Source organism: Lissotriton helveticus, chromosome 11, assembly GCF_964261635.1.
Source record: "Lissotriton helveticus chromosome 11, aLisHel1.1, whole genome shotgun sequence".
NCBI classification, from domain to species: Eukaryota; Metazoa; Chordata; class Amphibia; order Caudata; family Salamandridae; genus Lissotriton; species Lissotriton helveticus.
The window spans coordinates 1,031,971,599-1,031,990,722 of NC_136072.1; the positions used below are offsets into that span (position 1 = coordinate 1,031,971,599).

The 19,124-nt window shown below is 44.4% G+C and overlaps 1 protein-coding gene across 4 annotated transcripts in view; it reads right to left on the reverse strand.

Moving 5' to 3' along the window:
- ACAD10 (acyl-CoA dehydrogenase family member 10) overlaps nt 1–19,124 on the reverse strand; it is a 524,903-nt gene that overhangs the window by 177,986 nt on the left and 327,793 nt on the right. For all 4 annotated transcript variants that reach the window (XM_078667441.1, XM_078667438.1, XM_078667440.1 and 1 more), the window contains 2 exons: nt 3,637–3,705; nt 2,961–3,142 (listed from right to left, as the gene is read on the reverse strand). In XM_078667441.1, the coding sequence (XP_078523567.1) occupies nt 2,961–3,142; nt 3,637–3,705 (251 nt within the window). The remainder of the gene's footprint in view (nt 1–2,960; nt 3,143–3,636; nt 3,706–19,124) is intronic.

Sequence of the window (19,124 nt, forward strand, 5' to 3'; positions counted from 1 at the left end):
AGCTACGAAGGCTCACATCCTGTCAGCCATGTTACTTGGCCACGCCTCCAACGTGATAGTAAAATTAAAACTATATACTGATGTTATGCCTACAAGCGGAGTGAAATATTATAAAACTGGCTCTAAATTTGCCACCTCCACTGATTTGGGTTGTTATTGAATGAACTAAAGTAAGACCCAGGTATAATTTGTTACTACAGTTACTGCCCTTCCACAAATTCTTCAATTCTTATAGCAGATACCTAAAAGATATTAGAGTGGAGAAGTGTGGCTCACCGATTAGAGCGGCAGACCCTGAGGCAGAGGTCTGGCCCGGGACCAGGGTTCAATTCCCGAGGCGGCAGGGTCTTGGGCTCAATATCCACAGACTCGATAATTCTCGCCTAGGTGCCTACTCTAATCATGGGTCCCACTCTGCAACTCTGGGCAATAGCTTGCTTAATCTCCACAACGGCCCCGAAAGCGCTAGGATGCCTGGCCTCACCTTGGAGGTGCCCAGTAAGGGGGCATCTCACAGGGAAAGCCAGGAAGGGTTCCACAGCGGTATACAGCGCCAAGATACCTTTCAGGTGATATTGCGCTTTACAAGTATACACACATTTACATTTACAAGTTATAGGGCTATACGTTTCACCCATTACTTAGATAAGTGACTACAATAATGGACAGATGGAAGGATTTATCACTGTTCATCATGAGGAAAATAGCCCATGATAAAATTTTCTCAAATTTACTGTTCCATTACAAGCTAAATAGTGTACCAAAATAGAAAGCAGGATCAACAGCTTTGTCTGCTAAAAAAACAGGAAATACCCTTAAACATTTCTATATGGACATAAAGAGAGAGGGCTCACACTCCTTAATATTAGATGTTATTATGAAGCTGCTTCAGCACAATATTTTTACATATTTTCATTAGGAACTTATCTGCAGTACCCAGATAACGTATTACTTTTAATGTTGGGTGATAAACATTCAACTTCCCTGCTTTCTCAAGTTTCCTCACAATCTGAAAACTGTCAGATATAAGATTTTTATAGGGAGAAAAAAGGCCTTTTTAAATTCACATACCTTTCCTTTGGTACACTCAGATATGGGTTTAAGATTGTGATTTAGGCTTCCTAACCGATGAAAAGTGCCGAGCAGTAAAAGCAGATTAGGGATCAATTAAATATGTCCTATTGTCAGATAAATTTATAGATTAGGGCTATTTAAATTTTAAAAAAACTGTGTTCAAAATCAATATCTTTCCATAGAGCCAAATGTTAGTAGTCGGTGCCCTTTCTCTGTAAACAAATTCACAGAATCCGCCAAGCTTGCTGTTCAGAAAATCTTTCCAAACAGAATTTTTGTTTCTGTAATTCGGCACTACCGCATATTTTTAGAATCTGTTAAAGACTCACTGGGCCAGAATAAATTATCCAAAAACCTGAATGACTGGTTATTTCTCCCACCACTAGATTGCAAATCTCTGAATTCACTTTTTCCTGTTTCCTGGCGCCAATCTGAGATGCATGTAATCGGACTTAAAATTCATGCTGCATTACATGCTGGCATGTTGCATACATTTAAGCACAGAATCTTTAATAAATGCCCTAACCGCTGCAATGATAACATAGGAAATTGTCTACATAAGATGTGGGCATGTCCAAGCCAATACTGGGAAGCTATCTTTAGATTTATTTCCGAAGTTGTCAGTGTTGATTAAACATAAGCCAGAGACTAAGATGTTGAGAGTACATTGCATGTGAGCAGTTTAGGAAAAAGTAATAAGCAATTATTTTTTATTGCATTGCTAAGAGCCTGCTCTTTAATAACTCAAAGTGGAAAGAGGTATTAACACTCCCTGCACACCCCCAGTTCAAGCACTGGAAGCAGAAAATGATTTGTTTATGTAAATCTGAGTATTGTTATGCTTTGAGAACTGGTGCACTGAAAAAAGCATGTCAAAATATGGAGTTCCTTTGATTTAATGACCAATGAAGCATAGTTCATGAGAAGAAAAGAATGACGAGAGTGATATAGTTCAGAAATGAATCATTTTCTTTGAATCATCTGCAATTTACTAATTTATTTGAATACCTTCACCTGAATGATTTGCTATATACATCTTACATTTATGTATAACCAAGAATCACTATATTGTACCTTTTTAGTGTATATGATTTTTTTAAATGTAAATATGATATTTTTTTGCATAATTACTACCTTAAATCAATTTAAACAATTATATGCTGGTGAATACTTTTAATAGTGAACTTTCAAAGTTCAATCATTTACCTCAGACTGGTAAATGTATTCATATATTTTATCCTTAAAGGTTGTAGCATCACAGTAGTTATGACTGACTTTCCTTCATTGAAATTACTATTAAGACATAGGTTTATGCCACCATCTCCAGGACAATGCAAGGACTAGTTAAGTTATCTTCATCTCTCCTCTCATCCCCCCACGCCTAAGAGCTTGAAGTTGGGAATTTGACATTTTAGGGTTTTATAGAAATTATGGATAAATGTGTAGTCCAATTAATAAACTAATTGCCTATGAAAGGGTGCGATATACATTCTAAGCTGGATAACTTAATAAGGTGCATATTGGGTACATTTGAGCTTTGGCGTTTACATGGAAGGTGTTAGGAAATACTACAGTAACCAGCAATGTAGAATCTCCTGCCATGGGATGTAGTCAAGACAGATTCTACATAACTGCATACAATGGGCTCTACTATGCAGGAATGTGGTGGAGCACAATAACAGGGTGACATAAAGCAAGGGTTAACTTTTGAATCGGGCATAGTATGAGCTGTCTGGCCCTCCTTATGTCATGCATAACTGTGAGAAATCATAGCACAGTATGTTCTTTAACTGCCCGCAAAGTAATGCTTGATGGCCATATGCCACTTCTCCTTTTACTTTAGGAATGTGAACAAACTAAGAAGCAATTCACCTGACAAAACTTACCATGTTTGCCATAGTCATTGAGTCCTGCAGCAGTGATGTCCACACTATGAATCTTACAGAGGACACAGTTCATAGCTTCATAGATGGCTCTTCGCTGGTGTGGCTCCAGCCCTGGTAGGGAAGGGTCCATGTAGATCTGACCAGGGCAGTACTCCATAAGGTAAAATGGGGTTCCAATTACACTAAGAGGTTGGAAAAATATGGAGGTTTCTGCTAAGTCACGTTTAATAGGTTTATTTCATTATATCTATAGTTTTATCAATTATTTTCTATTGATGCTAATTCTCTCACTATTGTTCTCACAATTTGTATAATGAATCTTACAAGAATTCCCAGAAACAATTATATAGCCTTATAGTCTGCGGCCAAGGGCTATACAGGTTGCAGCTTGGGCCTATAACGAGGGCCGGGTCTTTAACAACTGGTATACCTCACTAAGGGTAGAATGTTCTAAATTAAAAAGCAAGAAACATACAGACAAACACAGTAATGTTGGAGCTCCAGGTTTATACCAGCCATTATAAGCCCGGATCAGCTCCAGTGTCTTTAATAGAGCTCTCAACATTCCAATGTTCCAATAAGACAGATACAATTTAAATATTTCAAATCCTGACTTTTATCTTATTTTACTTTTGCTTATTTTTCATGGTGGCTTGAACATCTGCTACGTAGTTACCTTGAATCTTCACACAAAGTTAGAACCTTCGGAACAGGGACACCAACTTCACCAAGCGCCTTCATTATTCTGCATTAACAGAAAACCCCAAAATACTTTTTTTAAATAATATTATTTTCTTATCACTATTATTCATCATTAAGTTACACACAGAATCATAAATACTCCATGAATTTTCAGAAGGCATCAGTTTCATATACACCACAAGCATTTCTAGCACAGGATAGTAGGAATTAATTGTACCCGCAAAATCCGACTCGCTGGGATTCAGAATTTGTCGGGTGTGATAAATTAAACCTATTCCAACTTTTTCAAGAATAACGTAGATTTTCATGCTTAATGCATGCCTCAGTAATAACTGGACCTTTTTTCCCTGTTATATTGGCGCCGATTTAACCTAATGAAATTTCACTGAGGGTGCAAACTTTATCACACTCCATAATTTCTGGATGTGATAAACACATACCCCTTATAGTGTGATCCCTGTTCAAACAGGTGTTTACACAGGGATTGCAATTTTACAGACCACTTCTAATCATATCCTATAAATCCTCAGAGACAACCTGTGGAGGGCTACTGAGAATGAGGATTTAGAAAGGTCATATCCTAGATTAATTATCACTAAGTTTCTAAGCACCACAAAGAATCTAACTTTGAATATGAAATGTGATGATCAAGACCCTGCATGCCCGTAAGCTTACTTGGGAACATAAACTGCCTCCTGAGTGCGGAAAACTCAGATGTAGCTTCTCATTAGTTCATGTAACGTATGCCTTTAAGCATATTGTACTTAGTCACTTATTTACAACTCAGTTCAAATAGAAGTGCGTTTCGTTGATATCATTGTTATGTTATGTTATGTTAATAACTTTTATTAGGCGCACAGCTGCCCCAGCAAAGGGGCGTCCTGGCGCCTGATCAAGAACCACAACACAACAGATCGATGCTGAGAAAAGAGGGAATCAGTCAGTGGAGGCAAACAGGTGGGTTTTTATAGCGCGTCTAAAGAGAGTCAGGCTATTTAGGGCACGAATATGGACAGGGAGGGAGTTCCATAATCCAGCCGCTAAAACACAAAAGGAGCGACCTCCCATCCTACTCAGTCTGAACCTAGGTTTAATCGCCAGAAGAAGAGATTCAGACCTGAGAGACCGCGTGGGGACATAGAGAGCGACAAGGCCCACAAGGGCAGGAGGCGACGAGAGTTTCAGGATCTTAAATGTCAGACAGAGAGCCTTGAATTTGATTCTCTGTCTGACTGGCAGCCAGTGAAGGGATGTCAGGACTGCAGAGACAGAGCAACGTCTCGGGAGGCCAACAATGGCCCGCGCAGCGGCATTCTGCACCCTCTGTAGCCTAGTAGCCTCAGCCTGATTTACTCCAAGCAGCAGTGCACTCCCGTAGTCCAGCCGAGAGAGGATGGAGGCCTGGACCACCAGTTGCCGAGTAGGAGGGTCGAAGAATTTGAGGACTGGACGCAGTCCTCGCAGAATACCATAACAGGTGGCTGCAATCTTCTTTGTGTGGCTGGTAAAAGAGAGGCTAGAATCCAGCCAGACCCCCAGGTTCTTAACTTCGGCCGCTGGGACGGGGGACACCCCCAACTCAGGAGGCCACCACTGATCTCCCCAGAGTTCCGCCTGCTTCCCTAGAATCAGGACCTCGGTTTTCTTAGCATTTAGCTGTAAGCAATTACTGCGCATCCAGTTTGCCACAGCTATTAGTCCTGCACGGAATCTGGGCGCGTCACCTCAGGGTCCCCACTGAGTGTCACCGCCAGCTGCGTGTCGTCGGCGTACGATGTCATGGTTAAGCCACATTGTCTGACGACCGCAGCCAGCGGTTTCACATACAGGTTGAACAAAGTGGGGCTCAACGCAGAGCCCTGAGGGACTCCCAGTCCCAAAGGATGGAAAGAGGACTGACCAGGTGGAATGGCCACTTTGAAAAACCGGTCCGAAAGGAAAGAGCGGAACCATTGAAGAGCCTTCCCCTCAATACCCACTTCCTCTAGGCGCCACATCAAAATGTCATGAGACACCGTGTCGAACGCGGCGCTCAGGTCTAACAAGAGGAGCGCCGCTGTCTGCCCCGCATCCAGCACTGAACGCAAGTGCTCGGTCATAAAGAGCAGAGCAGTTTCAGTGCTGTGTTGTGCGCGAAAACCATTCTGACTCTCGTCAAGGATATTATTACGAGAGAGGTGGGCAGACAAGATGGAGTTCACGTGTGCCTCAGTGACCTTGGCGGTCCAAGGCAGGAGAGAGATGGGCCGATAGTTCTCAGGAAGCAGGGGGTCAAGGCTGGGCTTCTTCAAAATGGGGCTAACCACTGCTTGCTTCCAGGAGGATGGAACCACGCCCTCGCTGAGCGAAAGATTAATCAAGTCCAGTATGGGCTCGCGGCAGAGGGGCGGGAGAAGAGCCATAAGCTCCGGCTTCAGCGGATCTAAGGGAGAACCAGATTTAATTTTGAGGCTCAGAGTGTCAAAAACCTCAACAGACATGACAGGCAAGGAGGACAGAGTTTCGGAAACCGAAACCTTCACGTCACTAGGTTCATCCCCGAGTACAGATGGTATAAATCCTCGATAGATTGCCTGCACCTTCTCCACGAAAAAAGAAGCCAGACTTTCACAATGAGAGTCCGTGCAGATTTGCAGCGAGGTTGCCCGTTTCCCCATCAAATCTTTGAGCACCTTAAAGATTAGTTTGGATGGGTTAGAAGCACATTTGGTAGGCAGCCCTGATAAATTTAAGCTGCTGCAGTGTCAGTGGATCACCAAATCCACCGACCTTTAATACATGTGATATGGCAGCTTGGGTATTTATGATACCCTGCATTTTTTCGTCCCTGTGTAATTAGGCCTGGTTAAGTATCAGTATTGGCAGTCTTCTCACTTCTCTTTCTAGCCCCCTTTTGCTTATGTTGCTCATTAACTAATTTTCTTTTAGTATGCTCTATAAATATACGTTGCTTTTCAAGTATCGCTTGAATTCTATTTTTAAGGAGGCATGTATTCGTCTACACTGTTATTTGATATGGTGTAAAAACTTTAAAAAATGCTAAATAATAAAAAAATCAAATGTTACTTCTTTGCAATCCCGGTTCTGCATCGTAGGTCTCCTCACAGAAGTCATAAAAATATATAGATATATATATACTCACTGAAAAAAGCAAAGGTTACAGGGACGTTATAGTTAGACTCAGATTTCCCTCGTACAAAAGTGAAATACAGTTGTTATAGTGCCTGAGCTAACTAGAACTTACACCCCCGCAATGCACTGTTTATGACCTCACAAAGGGGCCAATTAGGATGGCGGACGGATCGCCACCGCCATGCAGGCGGTGGCAATCCATCCACCATCCGTCACCGTCCGCCAGCAATTTACCCCCGCCATATTACAATGGTTGGGGGGACCGTCCGCCGCTTTTCCGCCGTGGTCGCCTTGCGACCGCGCCGGAAAAGGTCTAATATGGTGGCGGTGTCTATCAGACAGCGCCCGCCATATTAGCAATCGCTTCGGGGTATGCCTTTCCAGGGCGGCAATGCCGCCACGGAAAGGCATATGGTCTTTGCTTTGCGGGCACCCAGAGTGAAGGGGGGTGGGGGACGCACAGCATTTCAATGTACAACATGACAGGCACCGTACGGTGCCTGTCATGTTGTGCATTGAAATGTACAACGTGCATTTTTAGCATTGCGGCTGGCGGTGCTGAGAGCACCGCCCGCCACAATGTTAAAAATACTGGATGCGCCCGCCACTGTGGCGGGCGCATCATAATTGCTATGGCAGGACCGCCGCACACGTGGCGGACGGTCCCGTTTCCACCGGGATGTCCAGCCGCCATCCGAATGGACCCCATATTACATCACTCATTAAATGGCCAATTACATCTCAAATAACATCACTGATAACATCACTGGTTACATCATCTGGTGAGTGTAAGTGTTCTTTAAGAGTGTATGGGTGTTTAACATAAATAGTAACCTACTACAAAAGTTAAATTAGTATACCAGGTACACTACTACTGAGTGATACTACTTCTAACATATATTATGTGAGTAGCTGTGTGACTGTATCCTTGTGTGTATAGGTGTGTAAGTGGCTGTATGGGATTAAAAGTGGATGTGTGAGTAGGTGTGTGGGTGAGTGAGATGCTGTGTGAGTGGCTGTATTGGTTAGTGAGTGGGTGTGTCAGTGGCTGTATGGGTGGGTGAGTAAGTGAGTGAGTGATATCGGAATCGTTGTATGAGTGAGTGACTCGGTGTGTAAATGGCTGTATGGGTTGAGTCGGTGGCTGGTTGAGTGGGTGTTTGGTTAAGTGGGTTAGTGTGTGAGTGCCTATATTGGAGAGTAAATATACGTGTGAATGGCTGTATGGGAGAGTGAGCAGATGTGCGAGTGCATGTATGGATGTGTGAATGGGTATCTAAGTGGCGGTGTGTGAGTGCTTGTATGGGTGAGTGAGTGGCTGTGTTGAAAGGCTATATGAGTGAGTGAGTGAGTGAGTGGGTGTGTGAGTGACTGTGTAGGTAAATAAGTGGGTGTGTGTAGGTGTAAGGCTGAGTGTGTGGCTATGTGAATGGCTGTACGGGTGGGGGACCGTTTGCATGAGTTGATGTATGGGTGAGTGAATGGTTGTTTGAGTGGCTGTACAAGTGACTGGGTGTGTATTAGCCTTGGTGGAGGAGTGTGTGGCTATGTGAATACTGGTATGGGTCTGTGAATGGGTATGTAAGTGGTATATGAGAGGTTGTATGGGAATGTGAGTAGGAGTGGTTGTGTGAGTGGTTCTGGGGATGATGTCATCAGTGATGTAATCAGTGAGGTTGTTTGAGATTCCATTTGTGATGTAATATGTGAGGCCATAAGCACTGCATTACAGGGGCGTAAGGTATAATTATCTCCGGTACCAATAACTGATGAATTTGACTAGTCTTGTATGAGGGAGGTCTGAGCCATAGCACAGTGGTGAGCTTCAAAGGCTTCCTGCCTTTTGTTATGCTGACCCTGGGCTCTCCAGCTAGTGGAGATGCCCGCCCCCTTGACCAAGTCCTGCATTTGGCAGCAAGGTTGGCAGGACAATTGGTGAGCATGAGGTGTGTTCCCTCTCAGCCACGACCACCCCTAAGGTGCCCTGACTGAACTTAATCCCTCCCCAGAGAGAGTGGACATACATTGGGTGTAGTCACCCTAAAGGTAAGTAGCCCATTGGCTAATAACTTCAAACCGCTGTAACGCCAATAAATTGCATATTTTGGGGCACCCCTGAACCTTAATGCTCAGATTGTCGGCGACCTATGAAGAAGAGGACAAAGAAGAGCCATGCAGCACCGAAGACTCAAGACACCGACTGACTTGGCAACAGCCCTGCCAGTCTGTCTGCAGCCCTCAAAGACCCAGCTGCAGAAGAGAGACTTGTCTCGCAGCCCAGTGACATCCTGAACCCTGGGAGGACTGCCTGCCTTCTAAAAAGACTCCTCATCTCCTGTGGACAGCACACCTGTCAAGAAGAAAACCAAGTAAAGACTCTGCCTGTGGAACCACAAAGGCGACCACCTCTGCACTCGACACCCAGGTCCCGAGTCCAAGAGGCCCACCGGTCCAGAAAAGATTCCCCAAGTCATCCTGAGCAAGAGTCCCTCATGGGTTGACTCCTGCTGGACTCCATGTCGACGCCTGCAGTCTCTGCACGATGACTCCCTTCCCCTCCCAACTGCGACCGCACTAGTAAGCTGACTTCCAACACCAAAGGACACACCTTCAGCCAAACCCCCTGTGCCTTGGGGATGTCTACAGACGGTGTCCTGTCACACCAGCACATCCCAACTTACCTGTGCAGCTGTGAGTTTCTTTTTGTTCAGCCTCCTGGCCTCAGCCTGCAGCCTTTTTCTAAGTTCGAGAGTGCCCATTGGTTTGCATCGGGTGCCTGACGCTGTGTTGGCACTCCATCCGTAAGCCCCGGTGCCGCTGGTGCTGCCTTGTGGCAAACCCCTATGCCTATCTTAACCCCTGGATATTGGTTTCCAAAAACCATGCTACTCACCTTCAAATGGTACCACTTTGATTGCCCCATTTCTCCAGAAGATAACATTGGCACCAGATCCAAAGTTTGACCTCTGCACCCTTGTGCCCCCATGCCATTGGTAGTGCACTGAGTTCGCTTACCTAAACCTAGCCTTGAACTGATTATTCATACAAAAGCACAATATCATTAATCATTTACTTACCTGCATATTGCTGACAGTGCTTTCCTCCCAGAGGATAACATTGTACTGACTTAAAAATGCACTGTGTCCACTTGTTACATTTAAAAACAGTGATATTGCAAAGCATATTTTACTGCAACAAAGTATCTTTGGTTCTATAAAATAAATATACTGAAACTAATATTTTTACAAACCATTGGACTTGGATTTAGTCACTGAGTGTGTGTAACATTACTTGCCTGTGTTTGTACAACAAATTTTCGCACTGCCCTCTGATAAGCCTACCTGCTCGCCCACACTACCACAAAATAGAGCATTAGTATTAGCTACTTAAGCCTCTTTAAATCCTCAGGGGAACCACTGGACTCTATGCACACATATCCTACTTTGGCATAGAATATGCAGAGCCATTTTCTTACACTCTTTAAATGGCCTAGGCTCAGGAGCATTGTAGAAGACTTTGGTGTTCCTGATTTTTAGATTTTAGAACAGGAGACTAGTCAGCTAGCCCTTGGAGTCACTCTGGGTTTAGTGATGGAGGTCAAGTCTTCATCCAGTCAGAGAGAGCAGCAGGGCAAGACAGAAAGGCAATAGTCTTCCACAGCAGCAGTACTTAAGCACAGTAGTAGTTCTTCCTGACAGAGTGGGTTCCGGTCCAGAAGTGTATTGAAGTGATCGGGTCAGAAGTCAATTTCTTATACCCAGTGGTGCCTCTGAAGTGGTGGAGACTTCAAAGAGGGCACAGAGGTCCTACTGTCTAGCCCTAGCTTCAGACTCACTACAGGGGGTTAAGCAGTCCTTTGTGGGGGGACAGCCTAAGTCAGGTGTAAGTCAGAGGCTGTGTCCAGCTCCTCCCTCCCATCCTGCCCAGGATGGGCCATCAGGATGTGAAGGGTGATCCAGTTACACCTAGCTCCCTTTGTCTGTGGCTGTTTAGAGAGAAAGCACAATGCCCAGCTGTCACCTACCCCAGACGTATATTGGAAACAGACTGCTGGCACCCAGGACTGAGCAGAAAAATGTCAACTTTCTAAAAGTGGTATTTTTAAAATTGTAATGATAAATCCAACTTTGCCATTGAAGAGGATTTATCATTACTATTCCATAGGCACCAAACATGATAGGTCCATTCCCTCTCATTTAGGAATTACAGCTTGCAATAAGGAATACCCAATGTTATCCTATAAGAGTGATAGGCCTCAAAGTTGTGACAAACGAATTTTGGTGATTTTCGACAAATACAAGTTAAAATTACTTGTCCTGTCTTTTAATTACACAGTACCCGACCCTATGGGCCACCTACAACCTACCTTAGGGGTGACATATGTAATTAAAGGGGAGTTTAAGGTTTTGGCAAAGGGCATTAAATGCAAAGTTGATATGGCAGGGTAAACTGCACACACAGGCTCTGAAGAGGCAGGCATGAGGCATGTTTTACAGGGCTACTTTAGTGGGTGGCACAATCAGTGCTGCAGGCCCACTAGCAGCATTTGATTTACAGGCCCTAGGCACATGTAGTGCACTTTACTTGGGACTTCTAAGTAAATTAAATATATCAATTATGGATAGGTAAATCAAACCATGTTTAGGGAGGGACCACATGTACTTTAGCTATGGTTAGCAGTGGTTAAGTGCCTGGAGTCCTAAAACCAACAAAACAAGATCAGAAAAATTGAAGTTGTGCATAATAACTTTAAAATTTCTAATGTTATTTATTTTAAGTTTGGTTTGTATAGGGATATTGTTCTCCCTGGCGTCTCTCTGGGGTGCGCTGTCCGGACAGCCCTCCTCGGCGGGGAGTCCCTCCCATGGGTATGAACTCCATGCACCTACAGGGTCACAGGGATCATTTCTTTAGCCGAAATGTTTTAAGTCACTTTTATGTGAGACAGTGGAATTCGGGTCACTGCCCGCCCATTTTAAGATTATGGAAGTAGCAATATTTGTATTTTGTACAAATAAACTGGTTTGAGACATTCGTCATAAATTCGTGTAAAACCTTGTTGCCATTGGTACGAAAAGTCAGGCATTCTGACTTTCTTGGGCACACGTTGTTTAAGAAGTTGAATAAGATACAGAAAGCAATAATTGGTAGTACGTTTTGAACCAGGCTTTTTCTTGTAGAGACAGTGCTTAGTTTTACAGTATGGTCGAATACGTGCGACATACAGCACTTACCGCATGGGCAGGTGTTGTCAATTGCCCTGGGTCACACATTGCCAAGCGAGGAAGTCCTCATTGTTCCAAACACAGTTTGTATCTAAAAACAGCTAGACAATATTTCCCCAGTTGCAATCCGACACTGTAGTTAATTTCGTAAGGAACATCAAGACAAGCTATATGAGGCTAATGACTCAATGTATAGCGAATGTGATTTAATATCTGATATTCACCATTTGTATAGGACAGACATTAAAGGGCTGAACTGACAGCGGCGCCAAATACTGGCCAGTTTAACAGCCTTCTGGCCAGTTTAACAGCCTTCAGGGGCAAGAGTAAGACAGGTTCAGGTTTGAGGTAAACGTGTGATTTTCACCACAGACTGTCGAGCTTCCATCATCCTGCCCAGGTTCAATATAACAGTGCACTTAGCTGTCAGACTCTCCAGGAGTACACCCCAACTGTTCTGATGTGTAGAGGGTCTTAAGCCCATTATAACCCATGGGCCTGGAGGGGGTTTTAAGTTGGGGAATTAATTCCCCTTCAATCCTGAAGGCCCCTGGGGGCTAACTAGCCCACCAAGTACCTCCAGTAAATGTCACAGGTCTGCATTGCAGAGAGGTGGTCCAGGCCACGCCCCTTTTTACACCTCTCTGCAGTGCAGCTCTGTGGGGCTTACTGGAGGTACCTGGTGGGCTAGTTGGACCCCAGGGACCCTCAGGATTCAAGGGGACTTAATCCCCCAACTTACAACACGCCAGGGGGCGCATTGCAGAGTGGTGGAGAAAGGGGGCATGGCTTTTGTCTATCTCTCACCAATCCCACTGCGTGGGGCTTACTGGATGTAAAAGGTAGGCTAGTTGGTCCCTAAAGGACCCCCAGCAGTGAAGGGGACTTCAATCTGCATCCAAGAGCATGCCAGGGAGCGCGTTTGTAGAGTGGTGGGCAAAGTGGGCGTGGCCTGGTACGAGTACTTACCAATGCTGCTGTGTGGGACTGACTGGAGGTAATAGTTTGGGAAGTTGGCCCCCAAGGATGTCCTTGGGGGCCAACTACCCCTCTTGTTACCTCCAGTATGTCCCACACAGTGGGATTGCTAAGACGTCTTCGGAGGCCATGGCCCCCTTTCTCTACCACTCTGCCAATGTGCCTCGTGGCAGACTACGGGATGGAGGATGAAGTCCAATTTAGTCCTGAGGGAGTTTGGGGACCAATAATCCCTCCTGGTACCACCTGTAAGTCCTACGAAGCGGAATTCCTGAGCATTGGTTGAACGCCCAGCAGCCTTTCTCCACCACTCTGCAAACGCGACTACTAGTTAAAGTAGCATATTCCTGCACCTCTGACTTAGAGGCAGTTTTAATTCCCCAGCCCTATTATGTACTAGGGCCTTACAAAAGAGGTCATGCTAATCACAGGGGTACCCCAACGCATAGTGTCCCTAGTGTATGTAGGTTTTTTCACTGTATCCTAAGTGTCTTTTAGCATAGCACTGGCTCTAGGCCTGGTTAGTCAGAGTCAGTTACCACCAGTATCTTTCTGAAAAAGTTGTGGGCACAGGATGATTTTGCAAAAAGGCCTCTTTGTGCTCCTCTGTTGCTTCTTTCTGCATTTCTTTTGCTTCTTTCTGTGTGTTTTTCTTCTTTCTTCACATGTCCTACCTCTGCAGGCATAGTTAGAAACTAGCATTTAAAAAACCTTAGAAATTCACTGAAAAAAAACATAGGTTTTAGGGAAAGTTATAATTAGTTGGACATTTCACTCGTACAAAACCAGAGAAATTCATCCATTCTAGTTAGTTCAGCTAACTATAACTCGCGCCCCAGCAATGCACTGCTGATGACGTCACATATTACATCGCTCATGACATGGTCAGTGACATCGCTGATGACTGATGACATCACTGATGACATCTCAAATGAGTGGCGCAGAGTATGGTAAACTTTGTTTTGAACCACACACATATATACATACTAGCAGCCCGCCCCAGCGTTGCCTGGGGCAGAAGGGGCTGGGGGCAGCATCGCAGCAGGAGAGGCGCAGCAGAGCGGCCGGGAGCAGCAGAGCGTACTTACAGTGTTCCCTTGCTCCGGTTTTGTTGGTCCTGGCCGCTTCTGCCCACGCTCTTGTCCGCGGTCTCCCCGACGTCCCGACTTTGAGGAAAAGGCTTGCGGGCACTCATGGCCCCCGCCCGTCCCTCTGCCCGTCCCTAGGTGCGCACCCGCAGCTGCTTCACTTACCTCATCCGCCTCTCCTCCCCGTGCTGCTGAGTTTACCGCTCCACTGCTCCTCCGCTTCTTGCCGTTCCTCACCGCTTGTCCGCTGCTCGCCGCTCCTCCCCGCCTGTCTGCAGCTCCTCCCCGCGCTCATGTCTGCCGCTCTTCCTGTTGCTCCTGAACGCCGCTCCTCTCCGCGCTCCCGATGTCATCACGCACGTCGCAGCCGGCGCTACTTGCAAGGGACTACTTTTTTTATTCCTACATTTTTTAAAGAACGTATATTTTTTATTTTTATATAGCCTATGTCCTTCTGCTTGCCCTGAGGTTTTCAAAGATGTCTTGGGTGTTTGGATTGGTGGTGTACTTTTCGAGTTAACCTGGCTCAAAGGACACAGGTCTCTCTTTATAATAGTAGTATAGATATACACATGCATACATACATAGATATATACATGCATATATACACATCCATATACATATACACACACACACACAGCAGAGCTCTCATTTTTGTTTGAACTTTATGCCATTGAAGAAGGGACAGTGAGGTTCCCGAAACGTGTCTGGCTCTATGAACTTGGAGGCGAGTTGCTGTCGGTCTTGTGCTTGCATGCTGCCAATAAAGACAAAGGAATAATTTGTTGTTTCCAGTGGTCTCAGTCAAATGGGAAAACCTGCATTTGTTGGAGATTTATATATATATACATATATATATATTCCATATGAAAGTGCCCGAAAATTGGAGACACACACACCTGTCATGCTGCCTTTCCTCACAAGCCATCCCCGTGAGCAAGGGCGGAAGGACGCCTGAAACGCGTAGGGGGAACAACGGACAAAATAACTGGCTGTGCCTTTGGAGTTGTATGCTGTGCTGCTTCACGGAATAAATTACAGAACACGACGTGTGTGGGTCTCCAATTTTCGGGCGCTTCATATGGAACATATATATATATATATATATATATATATATAAAGCTCAAAATCCTTCGAATTCGTGAGGAAAACAGCACTCGTGGGCAGGTTGGTGTTAAATCTCCCGTTTATTATTAACCAGAGTCAACAAACGCGTTTCGGCTGCAAGCCTTCGTCAGTGTTGATTCTAGCGCGCGGACCAACAGTGTATTTATGTCCATGTCACATGTAGAGACGCATGACATAGAAAGGGGGACCAAAGCATACATACAATAGGTCGCGCCATCTTGGAGTGTGCAAATCGGACCAATTTGTTCATCAACAATGCATATCTCATTTACATTGTAGCGCTGATATTAAACATTATGTTTACACCTAATAATGCTGTGTATCGGCTTTTCATCCCGGGTGTTGTATCATATCACCTGTTATTAATATTATCATAAATATGAAACAATAATACAATTTTTCTTCACTTATGTGAATCTCAGAACCCCGCCGTGGATCGGCAAGTCACCCCTTGACAGCCTTAGAACAGGGGTTTTTTGGTTGATATAACAACAACAAACAGACAAATCCGGGATGTGGTATCTAACAAAATATTATGCTTCCGCTCGAGTCCCTCTATTCTATTGTGACCTTCTCATAAATACAGAAAAATGTGCGTTAACAACCAGAGTGATGCTCGTTCTCTTGGTGAAGTGCAGTTCTTCACGTATGTTTCACAAATGTTATCTGACCAAATATTCTAAACAAAATCAAATAAACCATAAACTCGAGCATATACAAAGAGAGATAGGTGATATAGGCTTATTGTTACCTATTCTATTTCATTACTGAGATTTAGATTTTCAGTGAATATCAAGTAGTGGTTCTCCTTCATTTAATTATCTGAGTTGGACAAGAAATAGTATCACAGTTTGTTATATTCATCTCATGCGCTATTTTTACTCTTCTCAGAAACTGTTCCTACTTCCCCAGATGTATAGCAAGTTCCTCTCCGCTGTTCAACCCTAGTGGTGACTTAGTCATCATGTCTATGATAAACCTGGACTCCAGGCGTCTGAGTTGTTTCAGCCTATCGCCCCCTCTCACATTTGCCGGGATATAATCAAGTCCAAAATATTGCAATTTACTCCTGTCTTTATTATGTTTGTCATCAAAGTGTCTTGCGACAGGATAGGAGGGGTCTACTCTCTCGATCGCCCTTAGGTGTTCCAGTATTCTGATTTTAAGTGGGTGAATCGTACTGCCCACGTATCTGAGACCACATGGGCAGACAAGGCAATATACAGCGAATGGTGTGCTGCATGTGAGAAATTTCTTAATGGGCTTTGTCAGCTCCGCCCCCGGTATCCGGTATGTGAACGTTCTCTTACTACCTGCGCAAGCTTTGCACTTACCGCAGGGGAAGAAGCCCTTCATTTCAGCCAGTGTGTTTTTCTTAGGTTTCTTTTTTTCATAGTGACTTCTGACCAGGGTGTCTTTGAGTGATCTTGCCTTCCGAAAAGTTATTTGGGGTTTAGAAGGGATGTCCTCCTTGATCACCGGATCCGTTAAGAGAACATGCCAATTCTTGGCAAATATTCTCCTAAGGTTCCAGGATTGCGTGGAGTAAGATGTAATCATCGGAAATTTTCCCCCTGTGTCTGGGTCTTTGTTCAGCGTTTTAGATTGTAGTAGACTCGCCCTTGGTATCTTCCTTACTTTGGTAAGTGTTTTCTCTAAGGAATGAGTCTCATATCCTCTTACGGTAAATCTCTCCACACATTGTTTGGCTGCTACTTCAAAATCCTCATCCCTACTGCTATTTCTCTTCAACCTGAGTAATTCCCCGTAGGGGATACTCTGTATTAGTCTGACGGGATGGTTGCTGTCTGCCCTTAGTATGGAGTTCCCTGCCGTGGGTTTACGGTAAAGGGAGGTGTGTAGTTTCCTCTGCTCGACAAACACCCTCAGGTCCAGATAGTCCGCTGCCACCGGACTAACTGTCCCCGAGAAGTACAGGCCGCAGGTATTGTTGTTAAGAACCTCGACATACTGATGAGCCATCTCCACCGTCCCTTGCCACACGATGAAGAGGTCATCAATGTATCGGTACCACCTCACCACCCTACCCGTCTCCTGTCCGCTGGTCTCAAGTGCCATGGGCACCCGCTCCTCCCACCAGCCCACGAATAAATTCGCGTAGCTGGGAGCAAAGCAGGTGCCCATCGCAGTACCAGACACCTGTGTATACAGTTGGTCATCAAACAGGAAGATGTTATTAGTTAGGCAAAATTCCACGAACTCCAGTAGCATGCAATTGTGTAAAGCAAATCTTGCCGATCTCTTGTTAAGAAAATGTTCAATGGCTTTAACCCCCAGTTCGTGCTTGATGTTAGTGTATAAACTGGTTATGTCCAGCACCACGATCAAATATGTTGGATCCCAAACCAAATCCTCCAATTTGGATAAAAAGTCTTTTGTGTCTCTCACGTGCGATTTCAGTTGGATCACCAGGGGAAATAGAAACCTGTCAATGAATTTGGACATATTTTCTGTAAGTCCATTAATTGAGGACACAATTGGCCTCCCTGGTGGTTCAGTGGCATTTTTATGCAATTTGGGGAGATGGTAAAAAGTAGGTATTATCGGGTTATTACTACGTAAGAAGATGTTTTCCTCACTTCCTAGCATAGATCTTTTGTACCATTTGCCCACGAGTACATCGTATTGTAACACGCTCTTGTTATATTGTTCAGTGCCTGTTTTTTGGTAATAGTTAGTGTCCGATAATTGTCTTAGGGCCTCTTTGTGGTAATAGTCTCTAGTTATAAGCACCACATTACCACCCTTATCCGAGGGTTTGATGATAATTTCCTCATCCTCCTGTAGGCTTTTGAGTGCTTTTCTTTCTTGTACTGAGATATTATCCTGCCATTTCAGTGTTCTTTGGTTCCCTCTCATATCCGTCAGCTCTTTCAGAACTGTTTCGGAGAATGAATCAATTGTGTCCCATGGCATTACCGGGCAGAAGGTGGAGGCCGGTTTGAGTGCACTTTCTTCTCTTTCTTGAGCTATATCATTCCTCGTGGCTCTGTTGACCATATTATCCTCTTGTGAGCCTTGTGTGTCTTGTTCGAGTCTGAGGTTTTCAAGATTTTCCACGCCTCTTAAATCTTCACATGTAAGAGCATCACCCTGGTCAGAAGTCACTATGAAAAAAAGAAACCTAAGAAAAACACACTGGCTGAAATGAAGGGCTTCCTCCCCTGCGGTAAGTGCAAAGCTTGCGCAGGTAGTAAGAGAACGTTCACATACCGGATACCGGGGGCGGAGCTGACAAAGCCCATTAAGAAATTTCTCACATGCAGCACACCATTCGCTGTATATTGCCTTGTCTGCCCATGTGGTCTCAGATACGTGGGCAGTACGATTCACCCACTTAAAATCAGAATACTGGAACACCTAAGGGCGATCGAGAGAGTAGACCCCTCCTATCCTGTCGCAAGACACTTTGATGACAAACATAATAAAGACAGGAGTAAATTGCAATATTTTGGACTTGATTATATCCCGGCAAATGTGAGAGGGGGCGATAGGCTGAAACAACTCAGACGCCTGGAGTCCAGGTATATCATAGACATGATGACTAAGTCACCACTAGGGTTGAACAGCGGAGAGGAACTTGCTATACATCTGGGGAAGTAGGAACAGTTTCTGAGAAGAGTAAAAATAGCGCATGAGATGAATATAACAAACTGTGATACTATTTCTTGTCCAACTCAGATAATTAAATGAAGGAGAACCACTACTTGATATTCACTGAAAATCTAAATCTCAGTAATGAAATAGAATAGGTAACAATAAGCCTATATCACCTATCTCTCTTTGTATATGCTCGAGTTTATGGTTTATTTGATTTTGTTTAGAATATTTGGTCAGATAACATTTGTGAAACATACGTGAAGAACTGCACTTCACCAAGAGAACGAGCA